Source organism: Embiotoca jacksoni, unplaced genomic scaffold (genome assembly GCF_022577435.1).
Source record: "Embiotoca jacksoni isolate LCO1_2020_lvr unplaced genomic scaffold, fEmbJac1.0.p SCAF_11, whole genome shotgun sequence".
Taxonomy (NCBI): Eukaryota; Metazoa; Chordata; class Actinopteri; family Embiotocidae; genus Embiotoca; species Embiotoca jacksoni.
Genome location: NW_027185241.1, coordinates 7,201,809 through 7,226,416, shown reverse-complemented (window position 1 = coordinate 7,226,416; position 24,608 = coordinate 7,201,809). Strand labels below are relative to the sequence as shown.

General features: G+C 39.7%; 2 protein-coding genes across 6 annotated transcripts; one reads left to right on the top strand and one right to left on the bottom strand.

Moving 5' to 3' along the window:
- Nucleotides 1-838: 838 nt before the first annotated feature.
- Nucleotides 839-8,999, top strand: osgin2 (oxidative stress induced growth inhibitor family member 2). 4 transcript variants are annotated; one of them, XM_069142812.1, is made up of 6 exons: nucleotides 839-978; nucleotides 3,588-3,680; nucleotides 3,864-4,000; nucleotides 4,089-4,280; nucleotides 4,390-4,481; nucleotides 4,574-8,999. In XM_069142812.1, exons 2-6 carry the CDS (start codon nucleotides 3,614-3,616, stop codon nucleotides 5,754-5,756), a joined length of 1,671 nt encoding a protein of 556 aa, XP_068998913.1. In that variant the 5' UTR covers nucleotides 839-978; nucleotides 3,588-3,613; the 3' UTR covers nucleotides 5,757-8,999. The 4 variants fall into 4 exon arrangements, with proteins under 4 accessions (XP_068998913.1, XP_068998914.1, XP_068998911.1 ...); XM_069142813.1 differs by lacking the exon at nucleotides 839-978 and adding an exon at nucleotides 989-1,179; XM_069142810.1 differs by lacking the exon at nucleotides 839-978 and adding an exon at nucleotides 1,579-2,551.
- On the bottom strand, nucleotides 8,935-22,220 carry nbn (nibrin). 2 transcript variants are annotated; one of them, XM_069142807.1, is made up of 17 exons: nucleotides 22,090-22,220; nucleotides 20,614-20,735; nucleotides 18,740-18,861; nucleotides 18,415-18,574; nucleotides 18,215-18,318; nucleotides 18,012-18,129; nucleotides 16,195-16,385; nucleotides 15,980-16,080; nucleotides 15,723-15,855; nucleotides 15,437-15,645; nucleotides 14,262-14,436; nucleotides 13,127-13,787; nucleotides 12,902-12,991; nucleotides 11,421-11,561; nucleotides 10,846-10,950; nucleotides 10,722-10,771; nucleotides 8,935-9,250 (listed from the first exon to the last, which is right to left on the bottom strand). In XM_069142807.1, exons 1-17 carry the CDS (start codon nucleotides 22,118-22,120, stop codon nucleotides 9,217-9,219), a joined length of 2,547 nt encoding a protein of 848 aa, XP_068998908.1. In that variant the 5' UTR covers nucleotides 22,121-22,220; the 3' UTR covers nucleotides 8,935-9,216. The 2 variants fall into 2 exon arrangements, with proteins under 2 accessions (XP_068998908.1, XP_068998909.1); XM_069142808.1 differs by having other exon boundaries at nucleotides 13,151-13,787.
- Nucleotides 22,221-24,608: the final 2,388 nt, after the last annotated feature.

Below are 24,608 nucleotides of genomic sequence, written 5' to 3'. Positions count from 1 at the left end.
TGTTTAAGATCTACCACCACTGACCTTCGAGTCAGGGGACAGTGGAAGCCGTCCCTACAGCTTCAGCTTGCATTTCCTTTTCTTTCTGTTTCATGGTGGATTTTGACGTCTGCTTTTGGATCATCCTCCTGCTGCTCTTCTCTGTATCACTGTCTGGTCTGACTGCATGACATTTGCATTCAGACTTTGACGATATGTTGTGGGATACCTTCTTCCATCTATTCTTGCACTGTTTCCTGCCAAAGCAGGAGTTTAAAGTTATAGCTATAGTTTTCAACAAATGATGCTCCATTTTTTTTTTTTTTTTTTTCAACATAGCTCTCGTGATTGTGTCCAAAGACCACAAATTCAAACTTCATTTGTCCGCAGTATTCTGGTTTATCCAAGTGTTACTCATGCGTGTAAACCTTCCTGCAGCTCCTTGGCCAACACGAGGGGATTTCCATCCATGCAGATTTAAGTTTTGGTCCTCCAAATCTTGTCTACATTTAAAAAGCCCACTTTTGAAACAGTATATTGAACCTTATATTATATTATCGGCTATATTAGATGATATTCCTCCAATAATTCCTTCAACATTCAAATAAAGACATAAAAGACAGAATTTGACTCGCTCAGCATGTTATTCGGCCTGTAATATTTCCATATTGATAGGTAGCTGTATCAGGGTTGTATTAGACAATACGTGGCTGTCCTGAGTATAAACTGAGCAATAGCTACATTTCTTCCAAATAAAAGTGTCCATTTGAAGCCAGTGAACGAGGGAGTCGGCGCCGAGAGATGCTCTCCTCTCTGCTCTCTGTGAACGCGCTCACGGCAGGCGAGATGCGCATGTGACGACACAAGCAGACGCAGGACCCGGTTTCTCTCTTTCACACACTCTGCCACCAATACACAGAGAAGATCTGCTCACAGGCGACATTCACAGCCTGATCAGACCTGAATATACCAGGTCTGCTCGGATTTAACTGCCCCGAGGTAAGTGTGTGTGTGTGTGTGTGTGTGTGTGTGTGTGTGTGTGTGATGACGAGTGCGGTTGGATTATTATCTCATACAAGATCCCAGACAGTTGGATAGGTCCTCCCACCGGTGTCTGCCTATTTATACGGTTAGAAACGCAGCCGTGGGTCGTGAGAAGAGGACGCGAGTGGGAGATAGAGAGAGATAAATAACAGCTAGGTAAGAGACACTGTTCTTGTCCGAGTGTTGCGGATGCCCGTGAGCGTGTGTTTGACCTAAATTATGCAATGATGAGAGCGGCTGCCGCGTGTGTTCCTTGTGTTTTACTGGACGCATGCGGCTCGGTGTCAGGAGTGTAGTGGGAGGTTTGAGCCTGGATGAGGATGGTGTGTGTGCATGATGGGGCAGCAGACTTCTGCATCATTCACTTCATAGCGGTAGCGTGAGCTGCAGCAACATCCATGTTTATAACCAGTCCAGTTCTGCTTTAAAGGTAACCTAATTTTGTAACTGCAGGCTGCTTCCTGCATATTTTTCTCAGGTTGCAAAGATGAGGACATAGTAAAAGGCTTGTAAAGACCAAACGCACAGAGACTGAACATTAGGTTAAAAAAAAAAAAAAAAAAAAAAAAAAAAAGGACCCGTGAATGACATTTAATATGGAAACACGGTTTCCACATTGAGGACAGAAAAGCTGACCTATTTTTCATGTACATTTTGATATTCTGTTGGCTAAACTGAACATTATGAGTTTATAAATTCCATTTGTTTACCTGGTAGCACACAATACTCAGTGCACCATGTTCTAGAAAAGTGTGGTCCGTCCTACATGCTGCAATAGGTGCACATGTAGGCACAGGAGAGCGCAAGAAGACTACAGCAAACCAAATAAATGAAGCCAACTAACATCTTGGGTTCAGGTGTTTTTATTATTATCAGATTTTAGCTGTGGATGTACTGTGTGTGTTGTATTTTACGTTCAAGGTTACATTGAATTTAATAAGCATTTAGGATTTTCTTTCTCAGGGAAAGCAGTTTTGAGGATCTGTATGTATCAAATCTCAAATATATGGAGCAGAAACCTTATAGATGATCTTCATTATTTGTCACTGATCTCAAATCTACAAATTTGTCTTGTAAATCAAGTGTAAACAGCCCATGATGCATGCAAAACTGTTGTTGCATCCTGTAGTCACATCTGTCAAAAGCAGTTGATGCAACACCCAATAATGTAAGTGTTGTAATGATCCCACTGAGGATGATAGATAAAGGTTAGATTTGCATGTTCATGGGACTGAATAACAACTTGCATAACCATCTGAAGCAAATGCTACATCGGCCACCGCTGTGTGATTAAATATTTTCTTTGCATTTGCGAATGAAGGCACAAGATGCAAATGAAGGCTCTGAAAAATGATAGTAAATAGACAGTGGATATTCATTTATGTGTTTCTAGTCTAAAGGGGAGCTGTAAACTGTAAACTCTGTGGGGTTTGTCAAATGGACCGGTGGCATGGAAATACCAGTATCGCACGACTTTCTCCAAACAGGGCAGGCAATGTGTGGAATCCCATTGCTTTCACTGAAAAAGGTAAACAAGCCGACAACCGGTTGGCCTACAGACACAGGTCAGACAGAGGGAGGGAGGGAGGCAGGGAAGGTGTGGGGTGCACATGAAATGAGGCAGATTGTATTGGCAGCAGGGGGAAATGAGAGTTTTGAGGGAAATGAGCCAGAGTTTCGGGATGCGAGACAAAGGCAGCATGGTCAGTGTTTTGGTTTGTGTGGTGGTGGAGCAAGTGGGCACTTTTTGGTCGAGCCAGAGGGTAATGTTTTGGCGGGAGTGTTATGCCAGTGTGTGTTTGGGGGTGGAGGTGGTGGGTATAAGAGGGGCAGGAGCTGTGATGGTTTGGTCTGTCAGCATGCCAGGACCACATTCTCATACTGCTGCTGTTGAAAAGGGCGGTAAAGACATAAACAGGCCCGGTGGGATTAGGGCCCACTCGGAGTGATCAGGGGGGATTTGCTGCCCGGCGGGCACACAATGGCAGTGTCACGTAACACACAAACACACACTACACATGCTCAACGGCAACATTTCACAACAGACCCAAGCCTACATAAATCTGATTAGAACTCCTTTTGTTTGGGAAGCTGCACCGGGGTTAACAGAGGCTAGTCTCGCCCCGGGCCATGTGTGATGAGACAGGGGGTGTGTGTACGTTGGCGGGACGGCAATGAGAAAAGCTGGGGGCTCGTTGTGTTGTGGCGGGGTGTTTCCACGTGTGTGAAGCCCCAGACAGACAGGGAGGGTCATGGCTGTGTGTGGAGGCACAATAACAGGATGAATAAAGGTTTTTTTCTCCCTCAGTGTGTGTGTGTGTTTCTGAGTCAGCTGATGATGGTGGATGGAGACAGGATCTAAGCTAACACGAGACAACAACAACATTGGCAGACACAAAGACAGTAAGCCGGTTTGAACCTGTTCAAATAATCTGACCCAGAAACATGGAAGCAGTGGAGGCACAAAGCAAAAACGAGGCTCTGCTTTTAGTTGACTGTTGAATGGACAGCTACAGAAATGTCTGGACCTTTCCTCACATTTCTATTATTCTGTTCCTCCTCAGTGCCGGCTCTGGCCCAGGCTGCAGCCATGCCTCTTCTGGAAGAGACCACTCTGCCTCGAGAGCACCCACATACTGTCCCTGTAGTCATCATTGGTAAAGTATTTGCCCTAATTCTCTTAACCTGTAATGCTTTTACATTGTTGCTCCAACTTGGCTGTAATCCTGCACAGTTTAAAATATTTAAAGCACCATTTTTAACCTTACTTGTGTCATATGATACATTGTGCCCCTTTGTGATGCTAATCTACGATTTCCCAAACCTGGGTTTGTTTTTAGGCAACGGGCCATCAGGTATCTGTCTATCGTACTTGCTAAGTGGATACAAACCGTACTTTGACACAGCAACTGTCCACCCCAACCCGATACTATACAGGAAACTGCAGGAGACCAAGCACCTACCTATCACTGAACAGGTAAAAAAAAACCACCCTCAAATCTCTCGTTTATTTAAACAGAATCATACATTCACTGAGGTCATGATTGGGACTTTTGCTTTTGCAGGATCTAGAATATCTGAGTGAAGGTCTAGAGGGCAGGTCAAGGAATCCCGTGGCTGTGCTTTTCGACACACTTCTGCACCCCAATGCCGACTTTGGCTACGAGTTCCCTCCTGTCCTTCAGTGGAGGAGGGACAAGCAGCAACACATCCCACATCTGGTCCTGGGGAGGGCAACACCCGGGGGTGCTTGGCATGTAAGATACAAAGCTTAGTCTACTACACCCTTGTAACTATAAGTGTTTTATGTGCATCATTTTGTTTTGTTTTTATCTTTCTATGACATTGCCTCTCATATCTCTGCAGGCAATGGAAGGTTCAATGCTGACTATTAGTCTTGGCATCTGGATGGAGCTTCCTGGGGTCAACTACAGAGACTTGACCAATGGGAAACGCAGGTAAAGAGAGAAGACCAATTTGACAGCAAGCACATGACTCAAGAGTTTAATTCTGCACAATCTCCTTTACCTTCTCTTTCCTTTTTCTCTAGGGATGTAACCAGTGACAGAGCCACCCCAGAGGAGATCTCATCCTATTACCGTAACTATGTGACGCTAAAGGGTCTCCAAAAGAATTTTGTAGACAACATCTACGTGACCTCCGTCCAGAAACTCTGCAGGGGGCACGAGGGGGAAGGTCTGGAAACTGGGCACACTGATCAAGAAACTGAAGGGGTGGGAGATGGTGGCAATGAGGGCTTTGAGGGAAATGAAGGAGAGTGTGTAAACAATGGAGGAGGGGGGGCTCTCTGGGAAATCAGGGGATACCAGCAGGTACAGAACGACACTCATGTCCCCTTCTCTCTGTTTGCTGAGAATGTAGTCCTGGCCACCGGTGCGTCTGATTCACCAGTTCGACTCAGTGTAGAAGGGGAGGATCTACCTTTTGTATTCCACAGCATCTCAGACCTGGGCTTGGCCGTGAGTCGGCGAAAACTGGATATGAACTCTGATCCAGTTCTCATTGTAGGTGCAGGATTAAGCGCTGCTGATGCCGTTTTGTGTGCTTGCAACAGCAACATTAGAGTGCTGCATGTTTTTCGTAAGAGCGTAGACGACCCTGACCTCATCTTTAAGCAGCTGCCCAAGACCCTGTACCCAGAGTACCACAAAGTCTACAACATGATGTGCTCGCAGACCTACACAAACGTGGCTCCCTCTTCTGCTACTAACAGACCACAGGCAGTTAGCATCGCCTCTTCAGTATGTGCCAAGATGTGCCCAAAGCCCCAGCTTGCCGCAGGTAATGTGGCTGGTAATGCCAGTGTCAGCCTGTTTCCTGACTACACCAGTTTCCCCGAACACTGTGTGGTCTCCTTCCAGTCTGACCAGAAGTGTTTGCTGCAGGGGAACAACTCCCTCAAGGCATTCAAGATCTCCATGGTCCTGGTTCTGATTGGGACCAACCCAAACTTGTTTTTCTTAAAAGGGCAGGGCCAGTACCTGGGTCAGGATCCAACAAGACCCATCTCCTGTAAGCAAAACCCCATTGACATCCATCCCTACACTTTTGAGTGTACCAAGGAGCCAGGTCTGTTTGCCATGGGCCCGCTGGTGGGAGACAACTTTGTTCGCTTTTTGAAGGGTGGCGCTTTAGGCATTGCCTCCAGTCTGCTGAAGAGACTTAAGAAGAAAGGGAAGCTCATCAGCAACGGAGGAAATAACTTCATTTGAAAACATAATGGAGAAATGAGCACGGTCTTAGATTTCAAACCCTTTTAAACTAAATAAAGTTAAAAGGTGAAGGTGAATTTTTTTTTTTTTTTTTCATTAATGCAGTGTTTTCTCATCAAAGCTAAGGCATTTTTACAACTTTCTGAGACCAAAAAGACAACGGATGTACACTAATTAGTTTCTAAAGAAACAAAAGACAGCTTTCAAGAGTCTTGTCTGACTTCATATGAAGTCCCACATGTCCAAGCTACCGTGTGCTGATGTTTTCCAGTCAGTCTGTAACCTCAACTAAATGGGACCTTATTTTCATCAGGGGTATTTATTCATTCACCAGGTGTCTTCAATCCATCTACTAACAACACTTAATTTGCTGTTGTATCGCGCTATAGGTCTTCTTTAGCTTAGTCTTTAGAGAGGGAACCCTCAGAAAAAAGACCACTACTCCATTTCAGTCCATTTGACTTCTACCTGTGGTCAGCTAAGTGACGGGGGCTCGCTGAGAAACCTCTGGCCCCACTTACAAAACCTACAAACTTTACGTAATGCAGTCATGAATAGTGTTTGCAATGTGACATGCGCATCAGAATTTTTTTCAGCACCTGTGAACAACAAGTTCATGGCTAAGACGTCTTAATGTTCCTGAATATTGAGCCTTTTTTTTTTTTTACTTCACTTTTTAACTTAATTCTTCTTTAGCTGCTTTCGTAGGAAGTTAGTGCCATATACCTAAAAGTTAGAAAAATCTAATAGGCTTGATCTGTTGCTTTGGTTATACTGCTGCTGGAAGGTTTTCTACTTGGAGATCCATTCTTGATGTGTTACTGCACACATTGCTAAATTTACTGTTTGGATTCAAGAATCCTGTTTAGGGATCTGGTCATTATGGATTCGGATCATTCTGCTATTTTACATTTTCCTTTTTTGTATTTGTTTTCATAGAGTGGGAAAATCTGAAAAAAAAGATATACACTCTGAACATAATCTTTTTTTCTGATGACAGTGTTTGCTTATGTTATTTTTTTTCTTCATTTAATTATCCATAAAAATCGCAAAACCTTCTGCCAACTTTGAACTCAAAATGCTTTAAATTGTTATCCCGTAATGATATATTTTGACAAAATAAAGATGGGCATGAAGTTCTTTAGAGGTGAAATGGGATAAAACAAACAACAACAGTATGATTCTCTAACTTTAGTTTTTAACTATAGCTGCCTATTACATATCGACAAGACTCTAGTAAAAAAAGTAGTACAGTTCTTGCCTTGATAATCCATTTATCTTGATGCTACAATTACAACACCCAGTGAGTTTTCTTGCTATTTTGGGAAGTCAGTGCCAACCGTAGATTGTGTATAAAAAGGTGCCATCTCTAAATCTAAATCTAAACCCATATAGACACACATGAAGAAAAAGGGTTTTAAAAAAAACGAAATAGGAAAAGTACGTACAAAATACCCACGTTCACAAATCATACCATCCAATAATTTATCTTTAGTTTTTTAATCAAACTAGATCTTTTCATTTACTTTGAATATCTTTAATTACGTTATGCCATTTTGTATTGCCATTTTTCAAGTTCTGGGTTAAAATGAGTAATTCTATGTAAGTACTGTTATGTACGTCACACAAGTTAAACTCATTACGTTACATACATAACTTATTTACATTACTTATCACTCTTTTTTACGTTGTCACATGACCTCCATCATGTGACCTCCTGCTATTGCCATGATTTTACACGCGTGTCCTTTCGAGGCAAAACATGACACCGACACAGTATCCTCCAGTGGACAGACAGGTGCATTACATGCTTTGGCGTGATACCGGGCTGCACGTATCAGGATTTGATACTGATAAATCATTGCAGTTCAGAAACACAAAACACACCTTTGTGTACTTCACACCACACAGCAATTAGCAGGTCAGACTTCTTACATAGCTATTTCTGAGCTACATCAAACAAGCCAAACATTTAGACCCGTTTCTTAAAAATTCTTCAGCAGTTTCTTAAACAGCTTCGACTGTTTTGTCAAGTGCTAAATAATAGTTCAAAAACATTATGAGAAAGTAGCAATCTATTTACCATTTTTACTTTATTTTCCTTCCTTTCAGTCATTTAAAGTATCTGCAAAAACTGATGCCATATGCATAATTCTTTTGTGTGCCATTCAGCTCAAGCTTTGTTTACTGTGGTGACATTTTGATCTTTGTGTAGGAAAATTCTTCTTTTGCCCCTATCAGTACAATATGAGTCAGTGTTGGGGTAATGCATTACTGAATAACACGTTATGTAGTCATATTACTTTTTCCACTAACAACGTAATTAAACACATCACTTTTTAAGTTTTGGTAATCACATAAAAGTGAATTATTTAAAATGTTCTTACTTGTGTTAACTACTGAATTTCAGCTGATACTTTTTTCATTGACTTCTGAATATTGTTTTGATATGAATATTAAATATATGCATGCAGGCATGAAGCCTTGCCTCGCAGCAGCGGCTGTGAGCAGAGGACAGAAAAGCGCTGCAAGGACAGACGTGAGGAGAGTTCGGCCAGTGAAGTTAAGGTCTGCACAGGGTACTGTGTGACTCAAAAGTGGGGAAAACTCAATTATTGTTTTTATTTTGCTAAAACAAAAATGAGGCTGTTGCATCCAGGAGAGACATACAGTATGTCCACTGATTTAAAGCTCGAGGTTTCTTTTCATTTTGTATCCAACTGTATGCTTAACATTTTGCTGCAGATGTGTACGGATTTTAGAAAGCAATTCAAGTTGTAAGTACTTAAAGTAATGAGCTAAATAATCCCATCACAATGAAGATACATTTTGACTGAAGGCCAGTCTTCTGAGTTGTATGGCCACTGCTGCGTTAACTCTCAACTTGTTCACGACACTTTCTGTGAATACGTGAAGGCGGCAGGCAGGCATCAACTGTCTGCACAGAAAGGCCAATAGATGTTTGGCATGACGACTACTTATCTCAACCGGTTCAGATCTAGTGAAGTGCCTGAAGGGTTGGCTCACTGGAGATCGCGTAAGAAATGGTAACACTTGAATCCCTCTTGAGTTTGTAGTTCTGCTAAAACCAGGGAACACATTGGGTCTTAACTTCAAAACAAAGGAATAGCTGCTTTCAGCATGTAGAGTTTCAAAGCTCTCTTGTACAACTGAAGAGTTTTTAATGTTTTGTATGCCATATTTTTTATTACTGACAAATAAAAACTGGGAAAAATCTCTGAACGTGAGACTTTTGTTACATTTCTTGCCGTCAGTGGTTTAATTACATTGTGGACACATTTATAGACAGAACAGGAAGAACAGTACAACAAAATACTATCGTGTAAAACAAATCAGGAGTACAAGTAAATCAGGAATTATTTCTGGAGTTACAGGGTTGATGAGAGTCTGACATACTAACTGTGCCTTTGAAATGAGTTTCCTTTGAGATGAAGACACTTCATCTTCTCTTGGTCAGTTTGGTGGGGTTGTACCTAAAGACACAGACACACACACACACACACACACACACACACACACACACACACACACACACACACACACACAAAGAGTGTATCTCATATGTCAGGATGGGCTTTTAACATTCCTCATAGATCACTCATCAATGTCCTTACAGGCATTTTGAGCAAACAAAAAAACAGCCCAAATTAAGCGCTGTAAAACACGGACAATGTTTGAACAGTTTAAAGCAAACAGGCTTCCTATAAACCACGTCTGGAAACTTTGTTTAGACCTACCGAAAAAATACCGGATTGTTGTCTTAGTAGCAGAGTCTGTTCCCTGGCTACGCATGACTGACTGAGCATGAATCAGTGATCAAACAGCTCAGCCTTGACACACACACAATATCAATCTCAGACTGTCTCTTTTTTGCTTAGTCAAAGAAAACATGCCAGCGCCAGCTTACATCACCTCTGTTACCATGGCAACCGCTGTGACGAAGGAATTACTAGGTTCTGATTGGTTAAACTGAAGCTACAGTGGTCCCATATACATAATTCTTACTTAATTATGTTGTCTGCACCTGATTATAATGACTGGCTAGTCAGGCTGTACAGGCTTTGCCCTAAATGTCAATGTCTAAGAGAATCAAACCACTTTAACATGGATATGAACACAATCAACAGTTAACGGGAAAGTATTGTAGCTCTTTCCAGCCTCCGAGGAACAAATTCAGAGCAGGGGCTACTCCAAAGGAGACAAAAGAGGGGACATTTATAACTGCCCGACCAAACAGTGAAGACAATAAAGGGGACAAATGAACATAAACTAAGTTATACTTAAGAAAAAGGATGACATTAACTGTGGATAATTTCTTCGTTACTAAACTAAGAAAACAACAATGTTTTGTTTTGCAGTAACGGTAAAAAAAACAACTAAATTATTTTGTTATTAAATGATAATGACTTTTTGGAATTTGATTCACAGATATTAAACTGGATACACAAGCATTATTTTCTGTCAGTCTGAGTTCTGTTTTCTGTTTTTGCTGTATCTTTCTAGTCGACTGATCTAGTTAATTTCAGGCTTATGCAGATGGAGTCTGACTGTTTTAGGAGTTGATAAGTTGATAAATTAATTAATTAATCGACTAAGTATTGCAGCTTTAGCCTTTTCTTTTCTTTTTTACATTTTTACATTACTTCAGTTCCATGAAGACTTCAACTGAAGAAGTGGGTTTGATCAAATACCCTGTTGTATATCATAAAGTCGTGTATGCAGCTCTGCCTCTTGCTGGAGGAATGACAGATCAGGACTCAGGCAACAAACAAGACAATCAGTGAAGCAGCTGGGGGATCTCATTACTGTTGATAAATAAAATCAGTCTGATAGACGAAATACTGTGCCACTGTTAAACTGTCAAGGGTTTTTTAGGAAGCTCAGAGGGGGTAACAAGTTAACTTCTCCTCGTCTTCTAAGAGAAAATAAGATCCAGTTTCTCACCTAAAGAGGTCGTCTCCTACAGTTTCGTCTCGCCTGTTCTGATGCTCCTCCTGAAACAAACAGAAGCTCAAATCACAAATCAAACACTAAGAAGTAATAAAAGAAGTAAGAGGGGCGACAGTACCTCAGCTGCATCTTTCAGCCATTCATCCAGGTCAGAATTCTTCCCCCGGTTGTGGACCAACAGATCAGATCCTTTAATGATGCTGTCTGCACCTGGAACACGGCTCTGTCAAAAACATGCAAGGGAATTTATATGACAAAACAAATAAAATAAAAAGTACAGGAGCTTGTGATCTGTGTTGGCGTTGAAAGTTGATTTTGAACATGTATGTATCCCATCAGGACATACAAGAGTATCTCTTCAACGACAAAAAAAGGCGTGGATATGGGTCTCCGCATGACAGAAAATTATGAAGAAAATGAATCGATTCTGATGTCCTTAGAAAAGAAAGGAAAAAATATATATATCCTCACCCACAGGTATCTGGTGGCATTAAAATCAACCATGAATGGATTTAAACTTAATAGAAATTGTAATAGCTGTCAAGAAGCAGACCAAATATTTAGACCACATCTGTTGGCATAAGCACTTCAACTAAATACACCACGACAAAGATTTTTGAGACTTTTATTATTTATGCAAGGACTGTTTCTAAATTTCCAGTCTCTGCTGTGTGCGCTGCATTGCAGTCTGACCTTGCGGAAACATTTGAAGTTCTTTGTGCAGCTGTTGTCCTGCATCTGTTTTGGTTTGGTTTTGGGAGGCACTGTCATGATGAGAGATTTAAACTCCACCAGCACCATCTTCTTTGGAAGGTCTTCATCGATCTTTAACTCCTGCAAAACAGCACATGAATTACTGATTGTTTGTCAGATAACCACTCTTTCTAGCACAGATTCATTTAAAATACCACTGAAAACACAACCAGCCACTGAAGCAACAATAACAGTGCTCAGGCTGCTGTACAGTACCTTCTGTGAACTCCGAACATTTTAAAATACTGTGAGAACATTTGGCTCACAGTAGCCCTGATCCTCCTCCACTTCAGACTGCAGCTGACTAATATTGCATTCTTGGGGACAGTATTAATATGAATATTTCAGAGTTAAAAAAAACCTTATAACAAATGCATAACATAAACATTTTGGTCATATTGATTGGTTTGGTAAAGAATTGTCTCATCACAAAGCACATCTTTGACATTTCTGCACTGCAAATGTCTTATATTTATATGATATAAATGCTGATACAAAATGTCTATGATAAGAGAATATTGACTGATAATATCAGTCCAACAAATTATTGGTTTGCCTCTCAATTTTCAACACACATTAAATTGAAAAAAGTCAGATGAGCATTTCTATGGAAACCTAATATTCAGTTTAAATGATGTTTTGACTGATCATTTTGCCTGGCAGTGGGTATAAGTGTCCTGTGACTTAATTTACCTTTAAATTCCCTGTAACTACCCCCACCTTACAAAGCATACACTTTTTTAAAAAGTCGATACAAATACAGCTCTATGTGTTAATAGGAAGGAACTTTCTGTGTTGCTTTTTCACAGGTGTTTTACCCATATGAGTCACATTGCATTGTGGGAGCAAAAGCCCACATCAAACATAAAAAGTGCAAAAGGCTACACAGACATCACAGTGGTGACTCAGTCAAATTCTGATTTGGGTCTCATCTTTTTACACATTTGTGATGACAATTTAAGAATTTGCAGAAGAGATTTATGTTCAGGACTTAGCAAGAAAGTAATACAATTCTCAGTGGTGAAGAAAATTGCAGCAAATGCTACTGAGGATATGCTATAATTTTACAGACATTTCAGCTTAGGGAAGGACAGAAGTGTCCGTGGATGTTACAGAAAATATACTATAAATACATCGAATTTTAACTTCTCGGATTGATTGAGACGTCCTTCAGATATTCTGTAAAATCTAAAATAAAAAAATAAAAAATCTGTTTTCGGACTGATGTTAGTGTCTATGAATGGTACAGACACAGACATTTTATACTGAAAATGTAAATCACAAAAAACTGAAACAACTTACTCTGACAATTTCTGTATGTAAACCTTGAAAATACAGCACATAGATACAGCTAGAAAATGGAGCTCATTTAAAGGGATGAGGAAAGACTCAAATAGTAAGAGCTTTTTCGCAGGACTTACTTGGACCTCCTGCTTGATCACAACAGGTTTCTGAGGGGTTTTAGTCTCTTCTTTAGGCTGGCAAATATCCATGCTGAGCAGTTCTATATCCTACAGGGAGAGAAAAGGTAAAAACAGAAAAAGTAAAACATAGTTGCCTGTAAAACTGTTAACTGACGTCATCATGTGTGCAGAGGGCAGTTTTAAGTTTTAATTTTCTGGATGAACTAAAGATTTATAAATTACTGTGGGTAAAACTTCTGTCTTCACCTCGATGAAAGATGCATCGTCCTCTTCAAAAGGCGTTATGGTTTTACTTGTACTGGCAAATGATACTTCTGGAGGTTTGCTGGACTCATGATTAGTTGGCATGTACTGTGTTGGATGGACCTGCTCTGTCTTAATAGAGACAACAGGCAGCTCAGATTGTTGGCTCTGGTTCTTATGGGAACTTGGTTCTTCCTTCAGGCCCAGCTGTGGCCTCTGTTTGGTTACTCCATTTCCTGCTCGCTGCCTCTTGCTTGAAGACGAAGTCTCCTCAGCATCTAAATCTTGTTTCTGTTTGGCTGAACTGTGCACTTTTGACTTTCGGTCACTGGAGAGTTGCTCGTCAAAGCAGTCCATATCCTCAGACATAATTGACTCCAGTTCCTCTACCTGTATCTCTTCTTCCATCGCCTTCCTTTTTCTACTGCGCTGTTCCTCTGAGATAGCCTCTGATCGTCCCATGAACAAATCAGCTGCCGACCCAAGCGCAGTCTGGGACACAGCTGCAGGGCCTCTGAATGAAAGTGAGGAGATTTCTTTAGACGTGGCCGGGATGTTTGGTGCCTGTTTGGTGACGGAGGCCTCTCGTACTGGCCGCTTCGGTTCTGACATGACAGCAGAGAGCTCATCCTCCAAAGGCCTTGATGACAGGATGAAACACAGATAGATGGGTGAGTAGAGACTCTCCAAAAATATGTTGTTGATGAAATAATTCAGTGTTTAAAGTATGATAGTACCATGTTAAGATCTTCATTTTATTCAGTAAATATCAAAATAACATTGTACAACAGAACAATTTGAACAATGATCTAATCACATCCCTGCAGCCAATATGTATGTGTAATAGCATTACTTCTTTCATTTTAATTTGATTCAAGAACTTTTTTTCAGAGACTCAAAGCTTGAACATTAGATGACCAATGAGAGTAAACATCCACACATTTATTTTCTAAACTTCTGATCCTGTTTAGGGTGGCGGTGAGGAGTATATGTCATGATTTCTTTTTTTGTTGCCAATCAAAGGTATGTTTGTTGTAATTTGCTAAAGCAGCAGTACAATTAGTACCAATGTGTAATAACACTGGTCCTTTAAAAGCTGAAGGAACACGTTTACCTTTTCTTGGTGACTGGCTGAAAGAAGTTGATCAGAGTGGACTGTTTCCGTGGAGAAGTCTGTGGAGAGATTTTTGGTTTCTGAGGAGACGACTTGTAAAATGATGTCTTCGTGCCACCACTGGTCTTAGGAGCAGCTAGCTGGGGTCTGACGTTAGTACTGCTTCCACATGAAACTGCAAAAATATATGATTTTAAAGAATGTTTATTACAGTATTGCAGGACTGCTCTCATGAAGAGTGAATTCAAAGAAGAGTGATATTTTGGAAATTAGGGGTTAGCGAACAATGTTAGCTGAGCACATTTTATGGAAGCTCTGTAGCCATTGATGTGAGTGTTTGTGTAAATGGGTGAAAGAAAAATTGTAAAGTGCTCTGTAAACCACTGAGGTAAAGTGATGTAAGTGCAGTCCATTTACCATTTAGGCTTACTTGCTGATAGGAAGATGAGAGGATTAATAACTCTCAAACCTGTCCACCTGCTTCTGTTTAACACATCTTAAAATAAAGACTGAAGAGGGGGGAAAACAGCTGGCCTGACTTTGTCTAAAGGTAAAAAAAAAAAAATCGACCTTGCAGCCCCTCTAAAACTTATTATCACATTACATTTCAGAAATGACTGAATAAGGATATTTCACACAATGTGAAACTATTCATTTGATGTGTGTGTGTCTTGCTGCAGTACCAACAAGACCACTTCAAAATGTTTAAAACACATTTAAACCTGAAAAATTGAGACAGATACACCGTAGAGATGTCCCAAACTTAGACAGTGGAACAGCATCGGCACAGATTCTTACTTGATTTAAAGGATCAGATACATACTCAGTAAAATCCATCAGGAATAAATACTATTTTATCATCAGTGTTGTTATAAAGGGCTGGCAGCATAACCTTATAAACCCATTAAAATATACAGTATTTAATGAAGTTTACCACATTAAAGATGCCATAAAATAACTCTCAAGGAGCACTACATGTGTTTTTCATCATAAATTGTCCTATTTATGAACCATTACAGTTAAAAAATGATTTGTAGTCACAGTAAAGTTTCATGTTATCTCTCAGAATAATCCCATCAGATCCACACAGATTTTAAACTGGAAAAGAAAACAGAGCCCTGGAACTGGATTGGTACTATAAATGATGTGTATTTCTGGTTCATTCATTCAGCTACCTGTTACTTTGGAGTCGGGTTTCTTCCTCTGTGGGTCTCTTATCTCTATCGTGTCTGGTGATAAGCTCATTGTTTCAGCCACGATGCAGTGATTGGTTGTTTTATGAGCTGTGAGTTTGGATCCAGGCAGCTGACTGGTGTTCTGGTTTTGCTTCTTCTCAGGAATTTCCCCAACCGCTGCCACCCCGGTCGCCTCACACATCTCCACCCTGACAACAGAGAAATCGAAAGTTTGGATAACTTTACCAGATGATGGGAGTGTGTGTCTGTGAGTGTTGGTCCGTACCCTTGTGTTGACTCTGTGTTAACTGCATAAGCTGTCATGTTCTGAGATGCTGCAGGTAACACAGTCTCATTCACAGCCATGTTCTGTGACAGAGATGCACTTGGGATTCTGGTTTTCACTTTTGGTGCAGACTCTAAAACACAAAGATACAAACAAATCAAAGAAAAGAGCAGAGGGATAAAAAAAAAAAAAAAAAAAAAAAAAAAAAAACTGAAAAATTAAGAAACCCTTTAATTCCTCTCTGTCAGGTCACCCACCTGAGTCTGGTGTTACACTGGAGGGATTGCAGTACTTGTCACAGGAAGCATAGATGGCAGCCAAACCAATTTCAGACTCTGTGACGACTCGTAGGCCTTTTCTGTGTCAGGGAACAAAGGAGAAATGCCAGAGAGAAAGATTTTAAGTGTTTACAAATCACTTAGTCACCTCGACAAGTAAATGGCCACTCCTAAGTGCTTTTCTGCATTTGAACCTTTGAACGATGCTCTTCACAGAGTTTGCCCACTCTGTGGTGGAGCCAGGGAGGAGAGTTTGGGAGGCGCCTGCCGTAGCATCGATCACACAGCTAAGTTGAGACTCCAGCAGGTCCCGGGGCAGCGAGCCCTCCTCCAGCAGCTGGCTGCTGCCACCCCCAAAACTCACTGCTGCACTCAGGCGCTTCAGCTGCAAACAACACGGAAGAAAAGTGAGTTCATCTGCATGTAACATTAGAGACAAAGATCAACTGGGAGTTAAACCGAAGGCCTTTGATTGATCCATAAATATTTTTACCACTACGTATACAGTATGTGGGGACTATTCTATAACGGTCCCGAACCTTAAAACTTGGAAAAAGTAGAAACATGCAAAAAATTTGATAATAGTTAACTCCAATTATTTACATCTCAGCTGGCTTCTTAAAGCAGGAATGTAAACTCATCACAGGTCTTTGCATCCACTCTCTCTTTCACTCTCCCCACTGCATGTCATTAACTTTGTGTCGTCTCTCTCCTGTAGTTTGTGTTTTTTCTGCAGGTATCTCTGGCTTCGGAGCTGCACGTTTATGATATGTGGTTACCAGTCCCACCCACCTGCCCGGTGTTTACTGTTTATTGTCTCTATAGGATATTATTTTCTCTCTACTCTCACTCCAATCAGTCGGAGCAGACAGCTGTCCACCTCTGAGTCTTGGTCTGTCTGAGGTTTCTTCCTGTTAAAAAGGAGTTTTTACTTCCAACTGTCGCTTGTGTAAAGTATTGAATTGTTGGGTCTATATCATAAGATCTCACCTTTACTACAAAAAGTGCCCTGGGATGACTTATCTTGGCGCTGTATATATAAAACTGAATTAAATTGCTGTTATAAAGGTGACAAAAACACATTACAGCTGGCAGGGTTTGTTCTCCAAAAGATAAACGTAAATGTTAAGGGCTCTGTTCCTGCATTAAAAATGACCTCTATAGTGTCTTCAGTAACTTCAACTATCTAAATAGATTTTTTTTAAATGTCAATAAGTCAACCAACTTCACTTTATTCTGTTGTGTCAGTGAGGCCAAACAAGGCGGCAGAGTTAAAGTTTGTGTCTCTGATGTGGTTTCATAATGTGAACATGTCCTTTGGTTCACCTGAATTTATCTGCAGGTTCAATATTTTGATCCATGTCTTATTTATTTCTGTGGGATTTATCCATGAAGTAAAGGCACACAAGTGCAATGCTGAAATGATGTGTTAATTCATCAATTAATTAGTAAACTGCAAACATTCTTGATTATGAGCTAATATTTTAGCAAAAACAATTAAAATACTGTAAATTTATTACAGATTAAAAAGGACAAAGGTTTGGTTTCATCTCCTTTCCTCCACATTGTTATTAAATCAAAATTCCCTATTTATGTTTCATGTTGTTTTTTGCTTGGTTACGAGTCTGTAAATAAATGTTTTAAATCACAACCTTATCTAGATGTTATCTAGAAAAAGGTAACAGATCCTATGAAAGTGAAACGTATCAGTAGTTGCAGCTCTTGTGAAAACAAGGCTCTAAACTGGAGCAGTGACTCTCAGAGGATCGCAGGCTACTGACTGCCTGGCAACTGATATATAAATGTGAAGCTTACAAGATCATGTGACTTACACCCCACCCTTTTTTTTAGTTATTGCCTCAAACAAGTACTCAGCTCTGCCCCTCTTAGGATTTGTTATCCTTGATCGAGGATAAACAAGCATTCATCACCTGCAAACTTGCTATTCTCTGACTGCAGTAGTTATGTCGTGGTTTTTATGCTATATAAACAATAATCAGAGGAAACAAACCTGTTTGGCACTAAGGAAGATGAAAGTCTTTCCAGTAAAAAGCTGTTTGCGTCCTGGAATTGTTCCAATCTTGACATCCTCTTTACTCAAGCTGGGCTCATCGATCTCAGGGATGAAACTTAAAAACGATGTAGAGAGGAGATCATGTTCAGCTCTGTGCAGCATCAGTGTGAACATGAATGTGGGGATGGATTGTTTTGTACCTCTCAGCTTTGGGAAGTGGTGTTTTTTGCTGAACAGCTGCGTTGAGCTCTGAGAAGAACTCTGGCTTCACGATGGGGCGACAGCACAGCAGAGCAGAAATTGTCTGATTAAAAAAAACAAAAAAACAGGAAGCACATCAACACATGGTCGGGACAAACACATCACATGCACTAATAAAGATATGAAGTCTGGTCCTGACCTTGATGGTGACTTTGACAGAAGGCATGGCCAGGTGGGTGCAGTCCTGAGTCCAGGTGTTGACCAGCTTTCCTCCCAAAGCTAACAGGGCCTGAGAGAGTGATACCTTCCCATTGTTGTCCAGACATGATGAACAGACCACAGGCTTCTGATGACACACACTGAGGCAAAGAAGACACAATGAGAGAGATATGCAACACGATCCTTTTAACCTGCCATTTGTGACCATTTTGAAGAAAGAACAATTTAGTTCAGTGTATCCAATAGTAAAATCATGTTTCTGTGACGTAAACATCACTAACCAGGTCTTGTTTTCTGTTACACACCTGAATTTGCTTTGAAAAACCCCAAACGTAATGTCGTCCTCTGACTTTAGGTTCACCGGAGTTGTTAGACGCTGGTTGTTGACAAATGTGCCGTACTTGGAGGTGTCTTTTAGAGTCAGGGCCTCAAAGCAAAATACATGAGAGCAAACCATTAAATGCATTAAACAAACTATCCAACATCTTTCTCTTAAATTATTAATGTTTCTACGAGAAACCCATCCGTTAAAATAAAGCCAAAGATGGAAATGTATCCCACGCTAAAAAAAAAATCAATTAAACATCAGGGTAGGAACAAATGTAAAGGACAGGTTTATCTTCACGATAAACAGGTCACATCCAACAAAAAGTGGCACAGTGGTGAAAGAAAAGAGACAAGTTTAATTCAGTATGAGCCAATATATTGGCCAATATATTGAATACCTTCCCCATGCCCTTTTTGTACAGACGTTTTAGGAATTTATTAGTTAAAATGGCCAAAGTAACCATAAAAAGAAGAGGATTGTGACAACCCTGAAAATTTTTTATTTATGTTTAGCAGTTGATGACGATTGTTGTTTACAGAGATTAGAGAAAAAAGTTAGCCAGTAACACTGATTGTAAATCCCTGCAATGCAGCAAAGTATCAGCAGCATTTCTCTTTTTTTGTTTGTATTAAACTAAAATTATTGTTGAAAAAACACTTGTATATGTTGTATTTTGCATGTGTATTACACAGCAATGGCTGCATGGTTTTAAAAAAACAACATAGTAAGAGTTTTACTTTAGTATTGGAAGTTACTAGTCTTTGAGCAGTCCTTATAAATATAGCTGAGTGGTGTGCACCTGAAAGTGGCCACTATTTAGTAGTATTGGATTCACGTGTGCAGGGCTTGTGCAATAGCGCCGCCTTCTGTGTAAAAGTGTCATCACACAGGCAGATCTTTTCCAAATAAAATTGTATCATTCATTTACTGTGTATTATTACTTGTATATTATTAGGTGATATGGAAAAAAATAAACGTACTATTGCTAAAAATGTTAAGTCCCTTTGTGACGGTATTTAATATTGTAATCAAAACATTTAAATCATGCACTGACCTTTTGTACATTGATTTTAGTCGCCATTTTCTTTTACACAGCAGAAATTTATCAAATCTTTATTCCTCATGAGATTCAGGATGATATTACACTGAAAATTAACAGAGTGATAATAAGCTCATGGTGAGTTAATGTGTTCAGATGGTTGCTGAGTATTTCACCAGAAAACAAGTAGCGCTTGGAACGAATTGTGCATTTGATTCAACAATGGAGAAGTGAATTATGCTGCTGCATCGTCAATGGATATTTTCATTTTGTTTGTTGGCCGTTTTTTTTTTTTTTTTTTTTTTTTCTTTTAGAAAAGTTGTCTCCATTGGAATATATATATATATTTTTAAAGTTTTCTCCACTGGAATCAATTGTAACCAAACTGACTGTATCCTCTGTTCTGTGAATGACTGTGACATTATAAAATGTACGTGTTAAGCCTAAAGATGGCGAATGTTTAATACTTAAAGATTGAGTAACATTTTACCATACTTGTTAAGAGTCTCTGGACAAACTGTAAATAAGCTCGTCCAGAGATGAGTACAGTACAAATTAAAGACATGAACAGATCAATCAAACTCGGCAGCAGTTCCACATAAGAAATCACTTTAGGTGCATAACTTAGTGAATATGATTTTTCTCTTCAGGGTCTTCATACGAGGCTCAATACCAGCAAGAGAGACATGTAGTTTTCTATATATTCTGAGTTATTGATTTAACCATCTAATATTATTGGAAAAGCATATACACATATATATTTGACAATTCTCTGTTTGTATGATCTTCTCATCTCCCTCTGTTTCTCTCACTTGGTCAGTAGCAGTGAGGTGAGCGTGAACCCGGCTGATCGACTGATCACTGGGAAGAAGGATTTCACAGTTCTTGCGTCCCACCACGTACTCATTACCGGGGACGAGATAGTGGGTCTCACCTGCGAGATACAAATAGCATGTTATCGACTTTTTATTGTAAAATCACAGATGGACAAGCAAACTCTAGTTTCACAAACTCATCAGTAAGACATTTAATGGTTTCACCCAAACATTTAAACTAAATTAGGGTTAGGGAGACTATGGAGCCATAGGAACAATGATCCTTGAGGAAAAAAATTTAAAAACTGAAACAACCCTGTTTTTTCACAGCTGAGGTTGAAGTGGCAGAGCAGAAGTTTTGCTCAGCATGGCAACTATGTGGGTCTGTGGGTCTGCGCGCGCGCGCGCGTGTGTGTGTGTGTGTGTGTGTGTGTGTGTGTGTGTGTGTGTGTGTGTGTGTGTGTGTGTGTGTAAATGAATGAATGGTGAAGTACACAGTCAAGCTTGTGGGCAGTCTCTACTGTATTGTTGTAGAGTGATGTGTCCACGGGAAAGATCTGTTTCCTCCTTGATAAGCAAATTAGCTCTTTAAATAGGAAATATTTGTTTGTCTTCTCTACATACCTGCAGGTATCAGTTTGTTGGCTCAAAATGTGAAGCAGCTGTTTCTCAGAAATCAGTGCTCCCTCTTTGATAGGTAAAATTTATTCAGAAAGGTTTCTGCTCGTTCTTGAGTTATCTGATCTCAGAGATGCCTGTCTGGATACTTTTTTCACTGTTTTCACCTTTAACAGATATGGACCTGCTAAAAGTGCCCTTAGGTCTGCTTGGAGTTGTTTTAATTGGATCATAAACAGGCCCCTACTGTTTTAGTATGTTTATCTTGTATTTTGCGGTTTGAAATTGATACCATAAAAAGAACGTGTGTGGCAATATACCCGTTAACATAAAGAGTAATTTGTAGCCATTAATTGACTAAATATTTGTTGTCTAGTCCTCAGTGCTCTTTCTATCTACCCTGATGTACATGATGGTGGTGGGACACATTGGATACAATACTTGTGAAAGTAACAAGTTAGCAGGGATTTAAACTTGCTCTCAGCCTTATTTTGAAATTTCAAAACCCAAAGGCATGTTTAGTCAACATTAAACTGTACAGATATATTTACAATAAAACAAAAACATGTATATCTCTCCACAGCTTGCAGTTAGCTGCAATAAACAATATCTATGCATCACAATCACATCACACCCACACAGCCTCTCTTCTCACAAACATCGCCTTTTAACCGTCACTTCGGCCACCAGACTTGAACTGTCATTATAAATATATGATAAAAGCTTGCAGAGTTTCGTTTCCACCTCGTGTTAGTTGTTTTCAGCAGACCTTATCACGGTGATTACTTGAGCCTGCCAGCAGAGTGATGATAAATTAGCTTTAAAACGTCAGCCGTGATAGAAAAAAAAGATTACCTCCAGGCTGCAGGGCTGTCAGGATCCACATTTTACTGCTTTTTGTTGCTTCACTGCTTTTTCTTGCTTTCTTATATGCTGGTCAGAAACAAGGAACCATTTTAGTCCAAACAGACCAGCCCCAACATGTCAACACGGTGGACACAGCGCGCCACCGCACGACGTCATAACACTGCGCCGCTCTTTTCAAAATAAAACTCGCCCTGCTGCGTTCCAATATCCACACTACCATACTATTTAGTATGCAAAAAAAAAGTTTGAGTATGTCCCAATACTTAGTACGTTAAACGTAGGATGCCAAAAGTACCAGGTTGTCCTACTACATCCGGTCGTATTTTGCAGTATGCAGGCCAGCATGCTACTCGAGCTGTTCTGACCCACAATCCTGCATAAAAAGGAAAGCTACTTGTTCCAAATCGCATGCTTTGTCTTTTTACTTCAATCTTAACATTACGGAAATTCTGTTTGTCACAAGATGGCATCCCCTGTTTAGGTGTAATGCTCTGAATCCCTGGTTAGTTTTTTTTTTAAATGTAATTCAACAGAAAAAGTTTTGACATTACTCAGTCTATACACAGCAAACAAACAACTGGTCACAACAGTAACACATAAATACAGTGTTAAATATTTATTCAGCATAATAACAAGCAATGCATTTGACATTTAATTCAAAAAATTAGACATATTGTTTTTTTATTTGATTCTAAAACATGAATTAAAATCATATCAGACATTTGATTAACAACAAACATCAACACCAAAATGTTAAAATGTAAAATTATAAATGTAAACGTAGAGCGAACAGATATGTGGTATTTGATGATTTTGTTGTAAAATTTAGCAAGCTTACCCTCTCACAAACTTAATGATGCAATAAAATCTCTGACTTTTATTTATTAAATCCCCCCCCCAAAAAAACAAATTTGATCTATTGCTATCTTTTGCATGAATGTCTGAACTCAAAACAAAGGATGATTGCCAGATTTCCATGACTGGCCTGTTTTGAGATGGCCCTGTCCCCAGAGGCAAGGCAGATTATGATTGACTCTCATCACTACAACGCTGGTACAGGAGTCGGGTTTACGGATGACCTCGCACCAGCCTGGATAGTCCACAGGCCTGGATCTCCTGCAGGGAAGATTAGAGTAAGAGTGTTATCACTATTACCAAATATACTGAATTCTGTTTGGAGTTATTTGGAAAACATACTCACTGGTCACAGCATCCAACTCCAAAAGGCTCCATGCAGACACACTGGTAACAGTCACTGGTGAGCCAGCTCTCTCCGATCCCGTACACCTGTCCCATGTGTTCACATCTACCTGAAAATTACTAATATCAGTCACTTTGAAGAAGGACAAATTCCTCATTATGCTCCCCTTCACTTTGAGATATATTAATAATTACTTTTGTTTAATGGATACAGTGATTCAAATTTTGCAGAAGGTTTGTGTAGGGAAAAATGTAACCATTTAATATTTGATAGCTTATTTCATTGGCATCCATCTGAATATATATATATATATATATAAAGATTATAGGAAACATTATGTTCTATAATGAACATACACACATGTTTCCACACACATACTGCACCTTTAGTATTGAAGAAGCATTCACCACTGTTGTACACAGAAAAGCATGGCACACTGGCACTCAGGAATAAGAGCAAAGCCAAGAGTAGTCCTGCTGTGGTTGCCATTTCTGAAAAAAAAGTACAAAAGTTTAAAAATGCCAACAACATAATTATCAGGTTACAGGATTTGGGTTGCAATAATCTTACCTGTTTTCATTACAACGTATAAAAACTGTGGTCTTTCAGGTCTTCTCTTTCTGCTCCTGTTTCTTTCATTCACTATTTTGGCATTTTAATATTCCCTCTTTTTCTTGTTTGTCTCTCCGAGTCTCCTCCTCAGTAACACTCTTTATCTGATGCACTCTCTCCCAGTGGTCTCAGACATTTATACTGCACCAGCACACTTTTTTTTTTTTTTTTTTTTTTTTTTTTTTTTTTTTTTTTTTAATCTCTGCATTCCTGCTCTCCTTGTTGTCATTTGGGCACCCCCACCCACAGATTTATTACCATTGTATATCTGCACACACACAAACAGTATGCAGACACACAAATACACACTTACAAGCATCATTATTACAATGTTCGTCATTCCCCGTTGTACTGCCTCAAAGTCAGTGCCCCAGAGTATACAGTGTGCACTCTTTCAGATAACATTTGTCTCAGTGGGTGCCATTTGACCTTATCAGTAGATCAGGCTGGTGACACCATCTATAGGACAACCAAGCTGTGGCCTATTGTCCAGTGGATGGAGCATGGAGCTGCATGTATGTGTATGTGCATAAACATGAACCTTTGACTCTTTGCTCAAAAAATAATAATAATAATTTAAAAAAAGGTTTGTGTTTTTATTGTAAATATTTGATATTATTTGATATTTTTCAAAAAGACATCCTAAAGATGTTTTTGATAATTGTCTTACAAAGGAATGACTTTAAAATTCACT